The sequence below is a fragment of the Ochotona curzoniae genome, unplaced genomic scaffold (assembly GCF_017591425.1).
Source record: "Ochotona curzoniae isolate NIBS_2020 unplaced genomic scaffold, NIBS_Ocur_1.0 contig_43, whole genome shotgun sequence".
Lineage (NCBI taxonomy): Eukaryota > Metazoa > Chordata > Mammalia > Lagomorpha > Ochotonidae > Ochotona > Ochotona curzoniae.
In genome coordinates, this window is record NW_024466218.1 from 9,895,702 (window position 1) to 9,912,257 (window position 16,556).

Below are 16,556 nucleotides of genomic sequence, written 5' to 3' on the forward strand. Positions count from 1 at the left end.
TATTGTTTTATATTTTATCTTAGGGATTCTGATCCAATCATTCAACAAGATATATATCTGCCATGGTCAAATATAAATAAAATTTTGGGATTCTCTTTCTTCTTGTGAGAGGAAACAGGTAGCTCCATTTCAGAATGAATCCCCAAAGGCTCTTGCTGAGAAGAGAAACAGGTGCATGTTCTTGACTTTAGTCATCTAGAAATTCTACTCAGCTATTTCCCCATGATGTTCTGTAAAATTACTTGCTTCACACAGCTCCCAGAAATCCCATACAAAGCATCTTAAGATTAAGGATGAGGGTCATAAGTGAGCATGAGTTTGATTTACATTAATATTACTACTAAAATGTGTTTATGTATAATCATTTGTTCTTCTGTATTTTTACTTACATGAAATCTGCTTTTTTTTTTCACAATATCAAGTTTCCTTTTAAAGGACAAAATCCACACATTCCTCCGTGCTAAAATCAAGAAAACACGTGTCATATTTAAAGAACATCATTGCTTCTATTCTTTACCAAGCTTGTCTCTTCTGCCATGGAAATACATATGGAGTATGCAGTGCCTGTGCCTTTGTGTGAGCTGTGATTTGCTACCATTTCTACGTATTTTTGATACAAGTAGGTTTAATACACTGAGGAACAAATTATTTAGCTTATTCTTATTTTACATATTTAGTTTTTATAGAATCATAGAGGAGGTTCACCTAGAGTCTAAAGTAAGCATTTTCCATACATCAAGAATAGATGTGTTTTACCCTGGAAGCTCTTTTAAGACTTTAATGAGTATAATTCATCCATGAGTTGGACTCTGTGGTCATAGAAACCATACAACTCCACGCTTCTCATTTTTGTCACAACAGGCCCTCTGGAATCATGAGCTATAAAAGCATCCACAATGTTTGCTTGGTCACGAAGGTTCTATGAACAAGGCACTCTGCTACGTGAAGAGACAAGGACAAAAGCACTTGTTCCTCCCGAGAAAAGAACTCAGCTAGCAATAGAGGAAGAGGGAGAAAGCATCTGGCTTTCAATGTCAGGCAGGTGTTTGTCCCCTTACTTTGTCTGGGGGTAACCTGGACTGTGGAGGAGTGTCCCCATGATAGAACAAACAGAACTGTTTGGGAACCCCCATAATGAATAAATTGCTGCTAATTCAATGCTTTCATATTCAGCAAAAAGCAATAAGGTAAACAAGGTATACTGGTTGATTTAGCTAGGTTACTAAAAGATATACATGTAAAGACTTTTTGGCACTAGAGAGCTAATAAATAAACAGTACTTTGTAAGAAGTCAATCCATTAATAATCTCATCACTTAGAAGCACTTGATTAGTAGTCTGATCATAGCTCCAACGACAGGACATATGTACAGGGTATGTACAGATGAAACACTGTTTATGTAGGAGCTTTGTCTCTAAAGCAGAGAAAGCCATTTTCAATGTGTACAACATTAACGTCTTACCCTTCATGTTTATTATTGTTACATCATTCTTACATATTTAAGAAACAAGAGCATTAAGAATCAGTGCAAAGTGGATTGAATTTATAAATATATTTTAAATTTTGTGCTTTCAATTCTAAGATATTTATTACATATAACTCATGGGTATAAAGCCATACACATGTTGTTCAAAAAAGGAGAGTATAAAAAATGAATTATCCCCATGAGGAGAATTGAATTGCTAGCACAAAGGACTAATGCTTGCTGATTTAAACATTTTGGGGGTGTTACGCTCTGGAAATAGGATGATTCTGATCACTTGTCGGCCTTTTGGCTAAGGTGAAGTGTAGGATGATTCTGGACAACAGGACGGCAGAGCTGAAGGGTGTGATTCACGGGCCCTCACCATGACTCAGTAGATATCAGGAGCAGAGATGAGGCTTTTCCAGAAAAGATGCGAGGAGAAACTTCGTGTTTGTTGGCGTGGGTCATGCTGACATCCACAGAATGTTTGACAAGGTTTTTGAGAATTTTGTAACACAAGAAAAACTGTCAGCTTCTACGGAAGAGGGACAGAGATGTGACTGAATAAAAGAATGATCTTGAGGACAGCCACTGGGATTCAGAAGTTAAGGCCAGCCCAGTGAACTTCCTCACTCCGAGAGAGGCCATGATCAAGAAGCCTAAGGAGGCGGGGATCCAAGTTGGACAGAACATATCCATATTACTGTTAAACTTAGGCTGCAATAATGGAAATCATATTTTAAAGACCTCAAATGATGACCACAGTACTGAATAGTGATCCCAAATGATTTTCTTTCTCACAGATTGACATGTATATAATGTATTTGAATACATATGCATTTTAGGTATAAACTTTCGTTTTTTTTTTAAAGATTTATTTTTATTACTTTTTTATTGGAAAGGCGGATATACAGAGAGGAGAGACAGAGAGGAAGATCTTCCTTCCCTAAGTGAGCGCAATGGCCGATACTATGCCGATCCGAAGCCAGGAGCCTCTTCCAGGTCTCCCACACGGGTGCAGGGTCCCAAAGCTTTGGGCCGTCCTCGACTGCTTTCCCTGGCCACAGGCAGGGAGCTGGAAGGGAAGCGGGGCTGCCGGGATAGAACCGGCGCCCACATGGGTTCCCGGGCGTGTAAAGCGAGGACCTTAACCACTGCGCCGCCGCGCCGGGCCCGGTATAAACTTTCAAAGCTATGTTTTATGTATAAGACATTGAGATGCATACATATTTCTAATAAGGTGACAGTAAATATGATAAAAGTGTTTATATTAATATAAGCTATCTTAATATGAAGTATAAATTATAAATAAATACAAAGGTGCTTATATTAATATAAAATATGTTTTAAAAGATATCCCTAGTTTACAGCATCTAAACCTTTCTTTAATTGGTAATACTGCACAAATAATTCCACTCAAGGAGCAATGCCCTACATACACTGTATCTGCTTACAGCTGATATTGCTAGTCATTCAAAAGAATACAGCTATCGCTGTTATTGAGCATATATTTCCTATGAAATAAGTGTTTAAGTATTAAATGAGTACTTAAGTGGAGAAGAACAATTATCCCTAAAGTATGGTCCACACTTTTGAATATTAATATTCCAACATGTTGAGTTTCAGGCAGAGCTTTCTCTAGAGCCTGCAATGGCACTTTCACCAACAGCTTTCTTCAGCCTGCTGCTATGACAACTACCCAGGGGCAAATGCCAGGTCAGCTCCCTGCTGCTGTGTCTTGGTATAATTACATTGTCAGAACCCTAATAGCAGTCTTCTTTTTCCTCACTGAACAGTGCAAACCAATAGTGGCCACAGCAAACTGTTAAGGCATTCTTTATTTGCTCTCCTGCTTGAACCTTTGGTCTTTATCATACTGAGTTTGTCATTTTCTCTGGTACTAATACTGTTTTTCCTGGGTGCTCATATAACATTTTAAGCTATAGCAATAACCCCATGGCTATTTGGCCATATATTACTTCTCAGGTTCAGTCTTTCCTACTGTGATGGTGGCTATCTCATGAAAAATACACTTTCCCACCCTAAAAAGGACTCTTTTTGTTTTGTAGTGTTATGCCATCCACATACAGATATCAACTAAGTGATTATCTCCATCGCAGTATATAAATAGGTATTGGGGATCTGAGAGTGATTAAAAAAAAAAAGCCAAACCTATTTTAACTCTACAGGGAAATACCAAATTATAGAATCAAACAATATTCGGTAAGACACCTGGAAGCTATTCCAATGTTAGCTGAGTGTATAAGAAAGGCCTAGAAAGGTTTCGTGTTTATAGAATTGTAAATAGTGAACTAACAGAAGGACTCAGTTTTGGGAACTAAGATTTGATTTAGGAGGAGTTTGCTAAAAATAGGTGAACTTCGTGTAGACAGGGGACTTCTGCTCAGGACAGACTTGGAGACAAAATGGTGGGGAGCACGCACGCTTCCATTCAGACCCTTGTGCATTTCCAAAAGTCATTGATGTAGCAAGCAAGCAGGGGCAACAATGAAAACCCACATTTCCTATTTGTGTAGGTTTTAGTCAAGATTCAAAGCAATATGTGTGTATATTGTATGGATATTTTGAAAAAAATAAAATGAGAAACAAGTGTAAAACAAAATTTATACTATGAAATGACATGCAAATGTTAGTGTAACAGCATATGATGTATTTCCTATATCCATCCAAAATGGCTTCAAAATGACATCAAATGAACTGCAGAGTTAGGAGTTTGGATTTTAAACCAGAAAATTCATGGATAAGTGCCAGTTTCTCAGAAAGAAATTTTTGTTCTCACATATGGAGGTCCATTTAAAGTTGGACAGCTTCATTGGGTTTCTCAAACCTGCTTCGGAGGGGATCATTAACGGGAGGAAAGTGCAATTGAATTAAAACTAATGTGACCTTCTGAGTTCTGTGTCCAAAGCAATACTCAGAATTTTGCATGCTACGAATGTATGATGCTATTAAAAGTTGGAATTTATGAAGCATTCTGATTTTCATTATTCAGAACATTACCCCTAAATCAAAAAGGAGCTTTTTTTCTTTTTTTAAATTTGCTTCATTTTAAAGGCATGTTCTGTTTTTAGTCATATATGGAAGAATTGCTGAAGAAAGAAGAAAGGAAGGAAGGAAAAAGAAAACAGAAGGAAGGAAAAATGCTAAAAAGTAAATGTTTTTCATAAAATAGATTTCATTCAGTGGTCTATAAATTCTCCTATAGTTTTAATAGATTTATTTATTATTTGAAAGGTAGTGTTGACAGAGCCAACAGCCAAATCTGGATCTGGCCAAACTCAAGAATAAGGAGCTCCATCCATTTCCCCACATGGATGGCAGAGGCCCCACTGTTTGGCCACCTTTTATTCTTTATCAGGCATGTCCACAGGGGTTGGATCAGAAGTAGAGCAGCTCAAACTTGAGCCAGTACGCCTACACGTTTTAAATATAGCAATGTTGTAACATACCCACATACTAATGTGTACTTAAAACAATCCAGCACTTTTGATTTTCCACTTCTTTTCTTCAAGGCTGAAACTGAGTCTATCTTTCTCCTCCATCTTTTCAGACTTTTCCATCTAAAAGTTCATAAGCACACCTGTACCTTGTTTGCTCTCTGGCCTCTTTCCAGAGCCTTGACTTTTATTAAACGACCCTTTGATTTGTCGTAGAGGAGCTGAGAACACAAGATGAACCACAAAATTCAGAGGTGAAAAAAGTGACCAGTCCTAACATGTGATGAGTTTGTAAGATGCATGCCAATACTACTCATTTCTTGAATAGCACAGCCAGGAGGACCTGCCACAGCAACATGGAATGTGACTCGAGGAGCAATAAAATGCCTCCACCGAAGTACATGATCTGATCTGAATGTAAGAATTTCACTCTACATTTAATTTAGTTATGCTGTAAATTGCACTTTGGATATTGTTTATATTCAATGCAAAAACAATTCAAAGGAATGTAGAAATAAATGCAACTTAGCTTTTACCCACATAAGCATCACTTATATCTTAATTAAGGTTTAAGTGAGGACTCTCAGACATTGGTGTTTCATGCACGTCTCCAAGTAGTGGGAGTGCCCTCTCATTAAAAGGACATCAAGAAGAAGTGCAGGCTGTCATCCTGGAAACTAGGAGTCTCTGGATGGTTGTAGCAAAATAATTATCTTAAAATGCTGACAAGATGAGAGTCACTGATATGACAGTTGAGATGGGCTTCTTTCTGAGGGACACAAGTACATATCAGGAATTCATCCATTTCAGTGTAGTTAATCACATGTCAGTCAAGATCTCTTAATCATTACAAGAGACAAATCACAGACAAAGTCATCCCTGACCTGACCAAAAATTTCTCTCCTTGGATAAATTCCTTAGAGTCACTTGCTCATTATCTGCAAAGTCAAGCTCCATGTCAGCATTGCACATTTACTAGTAAAATCAGGAACTAAGTCTGTCTGAAGTTTACACTTTATGGCTAGTAGACTTTTCTAATGCAATAAATATATATTGATTGCAGTTTAAAATACAAGTATTTTTTAATGAGAGTTAATATTTAGCTCCCCCCTGCCAAGGGCCAAAGCAGAATCACTCAGTTCTCAAAGCGAAGCCAGACTGAGGTGACCGCTGTGTGGCCATCGAAGCCACTGGTATTGAATTGAACAGAGGAGTCACGCCAAGCAGCATCATTGTTCTCTTTCCTTAAGGAGCATGGCCTAATATCCCAAGCAACTGAGTTATCTAGCTTCTGCATAAGTTTGTGACTCCAGCTCAACTTTCCCAATACATGGAATATTGTTGTTTCACAGCAACTAACAGGTTCTAAAATGGATAGATTTACCGGAAAGGACAGGGCAAGGAACTGATATACTAGAAGAGAATTACTAAAAGTGAAACTGTGCAGCAAAAACCAAATATATCAGACTCTATTCATTACGTTCAAAGTAAATTTGTTTTGGAATAATAGGATTAAAGATGCTGTTTTAACGAAGAAACTGGTAAATCATATGCTTCCCTGATTTTGGCATCAAATCTGTATTAACTTATTCAGACAGCTGAATTTTGCTGTCTGAATTCAAACCATCTATTCATCTTCTGCCATTTAGCCTCCTCAAATGAGTAGTGTCCTAAACCAAAGATGCACCTAAAATGTAGTGAAAATCACTCTGTACATACATGAGGGAGAATTCTTGGTGGATCCAGCAGACCAAATAATAAGGGTCAACAAGTAACAGGAAAACACCAAAAATTCTAGCTTGCATTCAGCTTCTGTTTCCATCTCTCCCAAGCAGAATTTGCCCACGCTGTTTTTCAGTTGGATTACCCATCAATGAGCGACAGAGACCTTGCGGCTGGCATACCTCACGTATCACTGAGAGACACCATCAAATGATGTCTGACCATTACTACTGAAACATACACACACACATCATTACATAGGAGAAATATACACATTACGAAACAGATTGGGCAAACATGGCAACTTTGCGTTAGATATATTTCTTAAAGTGGTAAAAATGCATAGCTTGACAAAAACTACAATGGTGGAGTTTTGAGACCTCATATAAGGCAGTCTTTAAACAGGATAGTAATCTGTGCCTATAATTATATAAGCTAAAATTATGGGAATGAATTAAACTTTGATTCTTAATGAGCCGAGCTAAACCTGTAACATGGAAGAGTAGACATTAGAACCTCACTGATGTTTAGCTGAGAGATTCTAACCGTATGCTTATTTTGTAGAAGTCGATCTTCTACAAAAAACAAATGCTCCAGTTAAATAACATTACATTTAAACATGAAACTTGGAATAAAAGATAGTTGGGAAAGATGACAGCCTGCTTTGTCAGGGCCTGACCTTTCCTGCTTTCTCAGTATATCTTCCTGTCCATCGGCTTCTGAAACTTTCCAGAACCGAGCCACACCCTTCCTCTTTTACCTCTTGTCTCTGGCATAAACCTGATGTCCACACTCATTCACTGCATAAGGTAACTTGAACTTGACTCCTAATTTTCTCTTTTTATTTCTTCCCCAGAACACCAAGTTATCCACACTGAAAATTACTTTTGTTCTTGTCTGGAAAGGCTCAGGTGTCTGGGATACCATCCTCTAGCTTTTCTGCTCAAAGAAATCTGCATTTTCTTGGTGTGGCTCTTCTGGGAAGCCCTCCTGGGTTCCCCAGGCACTCAGCACTGCTCTCTCCTGGCTCTTGCAGCGGATGACAGCAGCCTTATTATTGCAGCTACTGTGCTAATTTCACTGAGAGAGAATTTACTAGACAATGATTCTATGTCTGGTTACCTATCTGTAAAGTGAGAAAATGAACACCTGCTAGCAGCAAGGCTGCTACATTTAAAGAAACTAAACTGCAAAGTACTAATTAAATCTGGCACTCAGTAAATTCTCAATGAAGGCTCTCCCTCCTTCTAGTGCCTGCATGGAGCAATGTTTCTATTATAAGATGACTGCTTAAGGTTTATGTGCTTCAAAAATCAACACCCTCATGGTCTGTGCACATGCTCATGTTTTATTAATCATATCTGTAATGATTCAAAGATATGAAATATTCATAGAAATATCTTGGGAAATTCACAAGTCATGGGGACAAAAGGTCAAACTTTCTCTGTTAAGGGGGAATGTCCACACCTCACAATGGAGTGCTGTGCTTGATAGCTATCTTGGACTCCTGACTTCGGTTGCCTGCGCATGCACCCCCTGGGATGCCATGGTCATGGCTCAGGGCACTGGATTCTGGCACTCAGGTGGGAGACCCGGGCTGAGCTTTCACTCCTAGTCTGCAGCTCCCCTGCCCAGCTCAAAGACCTTCTGGGCACTGCGGAAGTACCTCCTTACCTCTCAAGCAAACATTTACAAATTTATATTTCTTTTTATTTATTTATTTTTTTAATTTTATTGTTATTAACATAGTATTATGTGATACAGTTTTATAGGCACTACAAATTTATATTTCATAAAAGGTTGATATTAAGATTTCCCTTTTAAGAATTGAAATTGAAATAAATTTATTTGAAGTCCAGCTGATAATGAAAGAATATAAATTCATAAAGCCTTTTAGCTCATAAAATAGCAATGTCATTCTTGTCAAATATTCATCCTTAAACAGCAGCTACAAAATTTCAGTAAAAGTAACTTAACCATTTTTCTCAAACATTGGTTTTAAAGTAGGATGGTAAAGAAGTATTATAATTGTAGGAGCAGTATTGCATCTGTCAATTTTGTAAGACTGCTGTCTTTCCCTAACTTTGTGACCATGAATTTCTATACATTCAGCAAAATAGAAAGGAGCATATATTACTGCCATAGTTTTATTTTTTAAAATGTGATGCAGCCATACAATCCAGGGTCTGTTCTGCTCTCACAGAGATGTGATGACAAGTGCAAGGCAGTGACAATGTCTACAATCAGTTCTCTCCAGTTGGGAGCGCTGCTTTGTCCGTCACTTTGTGTTTATGCAATAAGATCATGATATTTACTCATATTAGTTACTTCCTGATAGGACAATTTTTTTTATTTGAAGGTCACTGAAACAGGATTCAAGATATACTAGGTTAAAGTGTTGAAGTTTAACAATTAAATTCTACTGAATTCAATAACACAATTGCTAAAGTCTACGAAATGTTACCGAAAGGAAACAGAACTTCAGAATTAAATAGAAGGAAAGTTGCATGTTTCAAAAACTGTCTCATAGAACTTTTAAATAGTTTTCAAATACATCCAAAACCAAATAAGTCTGAATCAACACTGCTACCATGCTTACGTGCCTACTTTTTCATCTCTTTAATTGTACACACTCTCATTAGTTGCTCTGACAAAATAGAGCAAAAACAATGAAATCATATAGATTGGAGTGAATTTACTACTGTTCAAGAAAAAAAAACTATCAGATCCTGGCCAGTAAATCCACGTGGCTTTACCAGCAGCGATTTTTTTTGTTTTTTGAAATTAGTTCTGTACTAGCTTCACTACTTTATTTTCCTACTTCCTAGTCTTTTTATTATATGACAAGTAACTGATACGTTATTTCCCCTTTCCCTCAGCTGCACACTTTAAAAAATTATTTATTTCGATTTTATTGAAAGGGTGAGAAGTAGCAGAGGAATAGAAGAATAGACATCTCCAGGGCTGGGCCATATCACACCAACGGGTCTCCCACACAGGTGGCAGGTTTCAAAATACTCGAGGCGTCACCTGCTGCTTGCACTGCTCGCACACGAGCGGGAAACTGGCACTCCAACATACTCTGCAGGCAGCCTTACTGCTGCACCAAACCCACCACTGTGTTTTCAGTAAAGGCAAGGGGTCCTGCCACCTGTGCCCATCTCTTACAGTCGCTGCAAGAAGTGTCAGCCAAACTTCTGGGCTGCTTCCTTGGGAGACCTTGACTACTGGTTTTAGGTAGCTGCATCTGTAGAGCTAAAAGTGAATTAAACTGAAAGAACTGAAGTAGAAGTCAGAGAAAGTTTTTTTTTTTCATTCTACCTTAATCAAAAGCTTTCTACCCTAATCATTCATCAGGCTTACGAATAAAATGTGTGGAATGCATCAAAAACAGCACAAAACACTTCTCAGTGGCTTAATATCCAACTGGAGCTGGTTCAAATTCACTCCTGTCTGTTGCTTCGTGTTGTTTTGGGGGAAAATAAAATAATATCTAAATTACAAATATACAGAAAAGGACCTTTTGTGGGGGTTGGGCAATGTGATGTAATTGTATGAATGAGGTATAACTTTGCTCACCTGTTCAAGTTGTTCAAGTAAAAAATAATTTCCATGAGAAAAACTTTAGTTTTAGATTTTTGTGTTAAAAGCTCTGAACACATTCTAAAATGCATTGGGGATGAATTTCGGATTTGCGGATTCTGATTCTGTCCTTGCCACTGGCTGGCTTCAGGGCAAGGCTGCATACTAAAGAGCTTCCTCTGGCTTTTGGTGCAAAACGGGTATATGAAGTGAAGTATTTAACACATCTGTGACACCTTTCATGTTCATAGAGCAAAGAACTTTGCAAAATCCAATTAGTGAATCAGGCTTCATAAACTCAGAAGGACCTACACAGCCACAGCTCCACAGGTGTCTAACCACTGACCGCATGTGATCAGACGTGAGGCTAAACAGAAAACACATTCATCTGTCTGTATTTTAACCCTTTTTGCACCTACACAGATAAAGAATGAAGGATCTCTGAGTCGCTGACACATTCTCAAAATTTTGATTTGTACATGAATACATGCAGAAAAGGACGGTCTCGTTCCCAACATCCAAACAAACTGATTCCTCTACCTGAGCAAAAAGCGTTGTGATTCCAATAACAGGGAATTCAACCCCAAACCATAATTTGGTGGGAAGTAAAATCACTTGGTGTAAGTTTCTGTGTGCTATATAACAGGAAAGCCATGAAACTGATAGTCAAGATAAAGCACTTGTTTTTGGCACTGCGGTATAGTGAGTTAATCCACCAGATGTGAAGCTGGCAGCAACTTTAGTTCAGGCTGCTTCACTTCTGATGCAGTTCCCTTTCAATAAGCCTGAGAGTGCAACAGTTCACTGAGAGTATGGTTCAAGTCCCTGGGCCCCTTCCGCACATGTGGCAGACCCCAAAGAAGTTCCTGCTTCTAGGCTTTGTCATGGGTCAGCTCTGGCTGCTGTGGCCATTTCTGATGTGAACCTGTGCAACGGATATCTCTCTCTCTCTCTGCAACTACACCTTTCAAAAAATTAATCAACCTCTAAAACAAACAAAAAACTAAATACAGTAGCAAATGAGAAGTAGAAGATCACAGTCTAGGAAGAAAAAAGGCAAGACTAATGAACAACAATCAAATTAAATACATGTTTGGGGCTGGCGCGACCTAGCACACGATATTTTTGCCTTTAATGCAGACATCAACCCAGCTCCATGCTGATGTTCCTGGGGCAAGCAGTGGAAGATGGCCCAGATATGTGGCCTTGCACCCATGCAGGTGATTCAAATGAAGTTTTGGGCTCATGGCTTTAGTCAGGTCCAACCCCAGTCACTGCAGTCATTTAGGGAGTGTACCATTGGATAGAAAGTTCTCTCTCTCTCTCTCTCTCTCTCTTTCGGTAACACTACCTTTTAAATAAACAGAATGTTTGATTTTTTTCAAAATGAAAAGATGTTCAACTTCACTCATTTAAATTTCAAAATATTCATAAAATCATTAATACTATATTAGTTTGTAATTTCTATGCATCTGACAAATATTTAAAACAAAATTTGACAAGACAATATTTGTAGCAAAAGTGACAAACATGGATAGTTATTTTTAAGAGTTATAAAAATAGATTTTGCTCCCTCAAAAAAAATGGACCAGGCAGTATTTGTCTTCCTGTGTCTGATTTGTTTTACTCAACTTAATGTCCTATAATTCTAAACATTTTGCTATAAATGATAAATCCCATTCTTCTTTACAGCTCTTTTTAGTAGGGCCTCTAAGCATTTGACTATAACAAAAATTAAAATATCTCATAGAAAGGAACAAAAATAAAAAGAAATCAGTTTGTTTTTGAAATGCAAATTCTAAATGTTACATCAATGTTCCTGGTACATAGATGGTCCTCCAGTTAAAGTGTTCTGTAAAATTTATAGTTTTTTTGACTGTTATCCAGAGAAAATCTGATTCACCAGTTTTCATATGGTAAACACTTTTATACATAAATCAAACTGTTTTATGCAAAAACCTGTACTATCAAAGCACATGTATGTGAATAAACTCTGTTGGTGTGATTAACACATTTAAAATTGGCACTTTCAGAAAGGCTAATGTTGTATTTTTTATTTAACCACTAGATTCTCCCTTTATTGTGAACCTGCTCACGGTGAGTATGGGTTCCAAGAGTGTGTTTCTGGTCATGAGTTTCCCCTGAAGTGGACACAATCAATGAAAAGGTGTTGTGGAATCACAGAAGGATTTAAAAGGTATATAAACTCCCAGCCTGACTTGGCCATGTGGCTGCAACAGATCCTTCCACTTCCCTCAGCCTGTTTCCTTACATGGAAATTAAAGTAATACTAACATCTATGGATACAGTTTATTGAAAGAGCATATTTTTAAAAGCCTGTACATATATTTCTTCCTCAATCCACATAAATCCCCAATCCTCTGGGTATTTTTAAGGACTAGAAAGACCATTCCATATGGAGGGAACACTAGACTTTCTTCTTTCTCAGGTGTGAGGCCTCCCAGTAAACAGCCAAAGTGTGTGAAGTCACACAGGAAGAGGAGACATCAAATACAAGCAGTAGGGTCAAAGTCCACAGGTCCACAGGTTCCCAGCCACTTTAGCCTCCACCTTTGAGAAAAACTTACAAAATCCCACTCTTCAGTATTAGTAGCTGTTTCCACCCAAGTGGGTGAAGTTTTAGGATGCAAACTTGAACTGAAATTAAAACCTTGAAAATGAGGCTGGTGTTGTGACAGGTTAAGCCACTGCCTGAGATAACAGCATTTGACATCCAAGCAAAGGTTCGAGTGTTAGCTGCTCTGCTTCTGAACCAGCTTCCTGCAAATGTGCATGGGAAAGCAGAGGATAACGCCCAGGCCCAAGCACCTGGGCCCCTGCCAACCATGTAGGGACCAGGATGGTATTCCTGACTTCAGCTTGGCCCTACCTAGACTCCGACTGCGGGAGCCATATGAGGAATGAGCTTCTATCTCTGCGACTCTGCCTTTAAAATAAATAAAAACAAATCTTAAAGAAAATACCTTGAAAGCCATTATAGCTCTCTGATGCTTGGTCAAGTATAATAGTAATTAGTAAATCTTTGGTACTAGAGGTGGTATTTGTGTACCACTTGAGATACTCAAGAAAATGGTGAACAATATATCGTAAACATTATATATATCTTAACAGTGCCTTAAACAATATATAAATCTTAATCAATACATATATCTTAAACAATATATAAAATTATCAAATATACCATGCTTTCAGATGTATTGCCCTATACAATCCTGCTAACTATAAATCTGATATTTTTATCCTTAATCTCATGGGTTAGAACAATAGTAATATGATTACAAGCAACGCTTGTAAATAATCAGTTTTGCAAAAATACTATACGTAATATGTACCACGAAGTAGTCATGGCCTTCTCATTTTTTAAAAGATTGGTTAATTCCTACTTGAAAGGCAGATTTTACAGAGACGAGGAGTGATACATTTATCTCCCATCCCTGGTTCACTCCCCAAGTGACCACAATGGCCAGAACTGAGTTGATCGCAAATCAGGAGCCAGGAACTTCTTTCCAGGTCTCCCATGTGGGTGCAGAAGTCCAAGGACTTGAGTCTCCCCTGCTTTCTCAGGCCCTAAGCAGGGAACTCAACTGGACATGGAGTATCCGGGACATGAACCGGCACCTTTCGGGATTCCAATGTTGCAGGCAGAGGATTAGCTTGGTATACCACCATGCTGTCTTTAGATATTTCATTTTTGTAACAACTCTAAGTATGTTTGACACTTTGCAAGGATGTTCCAGAGTATATACTAGGTAGATGACACATGGCTAGATGACAAGCAGGAGAATTCATACAGTTCTCAGGATTCTCCAATTCCAATTTCTAGAACTGAGATTTTTTCTAAAATGGATTTAATCTGACTTCCTAACTCCTTAGTCAGAGGAATACTGTTTATTCTTCGCAGGCAGAATTTATCGATGCTTACCATGACTATGCAGAATGCAAAGTACCGATCATGACTTTATCATGTATAGCCTTAGTATGCTGTGTTTGTCATACTCTACATAAAGAAAAGCAAGCAGAACTGAAATAGATTGCCAAAGTTCCCACAGTTAGTAAGGGTAGAAAATCAGCTCCATTTACCTCCGGGATATGCAAACCTAATCATTATGCTAGATGAAATTACATTTATAGATATAATAGTGATAAATATCCCAATCGAGGACATGAGTATGTGAATAATACAGAAAGCATGATTAAAAATTCAATACTGGTATTTTCAAATACATTTCATTCAAAGTTAAGATTACATTTTTATTTAACTTAAGAGTTGATCTTTTGCCACATTCATAACATTTTAATAATCAACATACCAAATCAGTGTGCGCACTATGCTAAAACATTTTCAAATATTCTAAACCTGGCATGCAAAAATTTGTTTTTTCAAAGAGGCCTAGTATTCAAGGAAAACAGGGCTGCAGCAAAGTGCTTTTGCCTCGCTATATCTCAATCATAACAAAAATAGGAAACATCCAGTTTTCAAAATAATTTATAGGGACGCAACACACTTTCACTCATAAATTTAGCATAGCACCTTATAATTTCGTCCTTTATTGTGGATAATTAAGAAAATAAGTTGGAAAAGAGAAGGACATTTTAGAGAGGAGGAGTTACACAGAAAGATGAAGGTAAAGGAAAATGTGAGATAAATAGCAAAATGCAAAAAAGGACACAGCACACAAAGGCACACATAGACCCCCAGAAAGGAGACAGAATGAGATACCATGCAAAAACTGGATTATCGGAAATGTTATTCTAAGCTCAGGACATGAATTTTCATTTCATTAGACTCCCATGTTACAGCTTTCTAGCTTTTTAAAGCTATGAGACACTTTACCGACACTCATCAAAATCTATTGGCATCTTCGACCAGAAACGGAGAATTTGATTTTTTTTTCCTAAATGAACATATATTTCATGAGTGACAGTATAAGACATTGAAAGTGCTGTAAATGGTCACTCAGAATCTCTTACTAGCTTTTAAATTGGATGCTAAACAGACTTGTAACTCCATTTTCCATTTTCACTAGACATTTCGGTTTGATTTTCATTGTCACGTTTTCATTCATTTTTGAAGTCTACGTTTCTATCACTAAGCCCCCAAAGCTATATCTCATAAGCGTGCTTGCTCTTCTACATTCACTGACTTAAGCACACCTGCTCTAGCAGGTGCACACCAGCTTCCAAGCCCCCGTGTACCTGTTGTCTATCCAGACGCATCCTCTTGGCGGCATTCCTACTCTCACTCTCACAGGCTGACGCCAGAATACTCTCTGCCACTGCTGAAGTAAGGTGGGAAGGGATAGGTCGAGACTAAAAAAGAAGAGAGAGAGAGAGAGAGATGACAAGTTATTAACAGTATCAATAATAGAGCAACGTTGTTCTTAGATGAGCTCAGAGGAGCACTGACAAGTGCAAGAGCACACAGTTATTGGAACTGAATTTACTTCAATAGAAAAACAAAATGGAAAGATGAAAAATGAAAGCTAGTCGGAAGCTGAAGCTATCATTGCTACACAGATCCGTCATTCATCCTTAGAGCTCCATTGTCACAAGTATTCGGTCCGGGCCAGTGAGTTGGAGTTTGGACAACCAGTAGCAAAACCACTGGATGGATTTTGCAAATAAAACAAGTGCTTTAGTTACTTTGCAATATATGACAATGCACAATGAAACAAAACAAAACAAATGACAAGGCTAAAACACAACTAAAAAACCAGACACACAGACCATGTTAAATCACCTCATAATGATTATTTATCATCAAAGTTGTGACAAAGTGGATTTCAGTAAAACATCTTAAAATATTAATACTAACTTTAAAATACGAACTAAAACGTCAGTTCTAGAATGCTTTTAATGTATTGTTTGATTTTACGCGTGAAATGTGTTTACTTGTATACATACATGTGTATTTTACTTATAGAATTTTGTATGATTTAATATGTACAGTTTGCCAGTTAGCCTCCACAGAAATTAATCCCATAACTCAAAATCCTAATTAACTAAAAATTGTTTACAACTCTCACTATAATTTGATATAAATATAGAAAAGTTCTCTATTCTTCTACAATGTTATGCAAAATCATATAACTGAAAGATTAAGTGCTTAATGATAGAGAAAATTTTCAATTAAGATAAACAAACGATAGATAAGTAACATGAAAATCAAATTGAATAAGAGCAAAATAATGTGAAATTATAAAATAAAAGTATCTTATTGGAAGCTAGCAGCAGCAGCATACATTCTTAAGGTTTTCAAAGCCTCAATCTGACATGCATGTATGAACATATATATATAAATATACACA

General features: G+C 37.5%; 1 protein-coding gene across 8 annotated transcripts in view; it reads right to left on the minus strand.

The window, feature by feature from the left end:
- Positions 1-16,556, minus strand: part of NOL4 (nucleolar protein 4) — a 264,078-nt gene that overhangs the window by 37,774 nt on the left and 209,748 nt on the right. For 7 of the 8 annotated variants that reach the window (XM_040984706.1, XM_040984710.1, XM_040984712.1 and 4 more), the window contains one exon: positions 15,445-15,558. The exons of the other annotated variant lie outside the window; for it this stretch is intronic. In XM_040984706.1, coding sequence (XP_040840640.1) covers positions 15,445-15,558 — 114 coding nt within the window. The remainder of the gene's footprint in view (positions 1-15,444; positions 15,559-16,556) is intronic. 8 annotated transcript variants of the gene reach the window in all.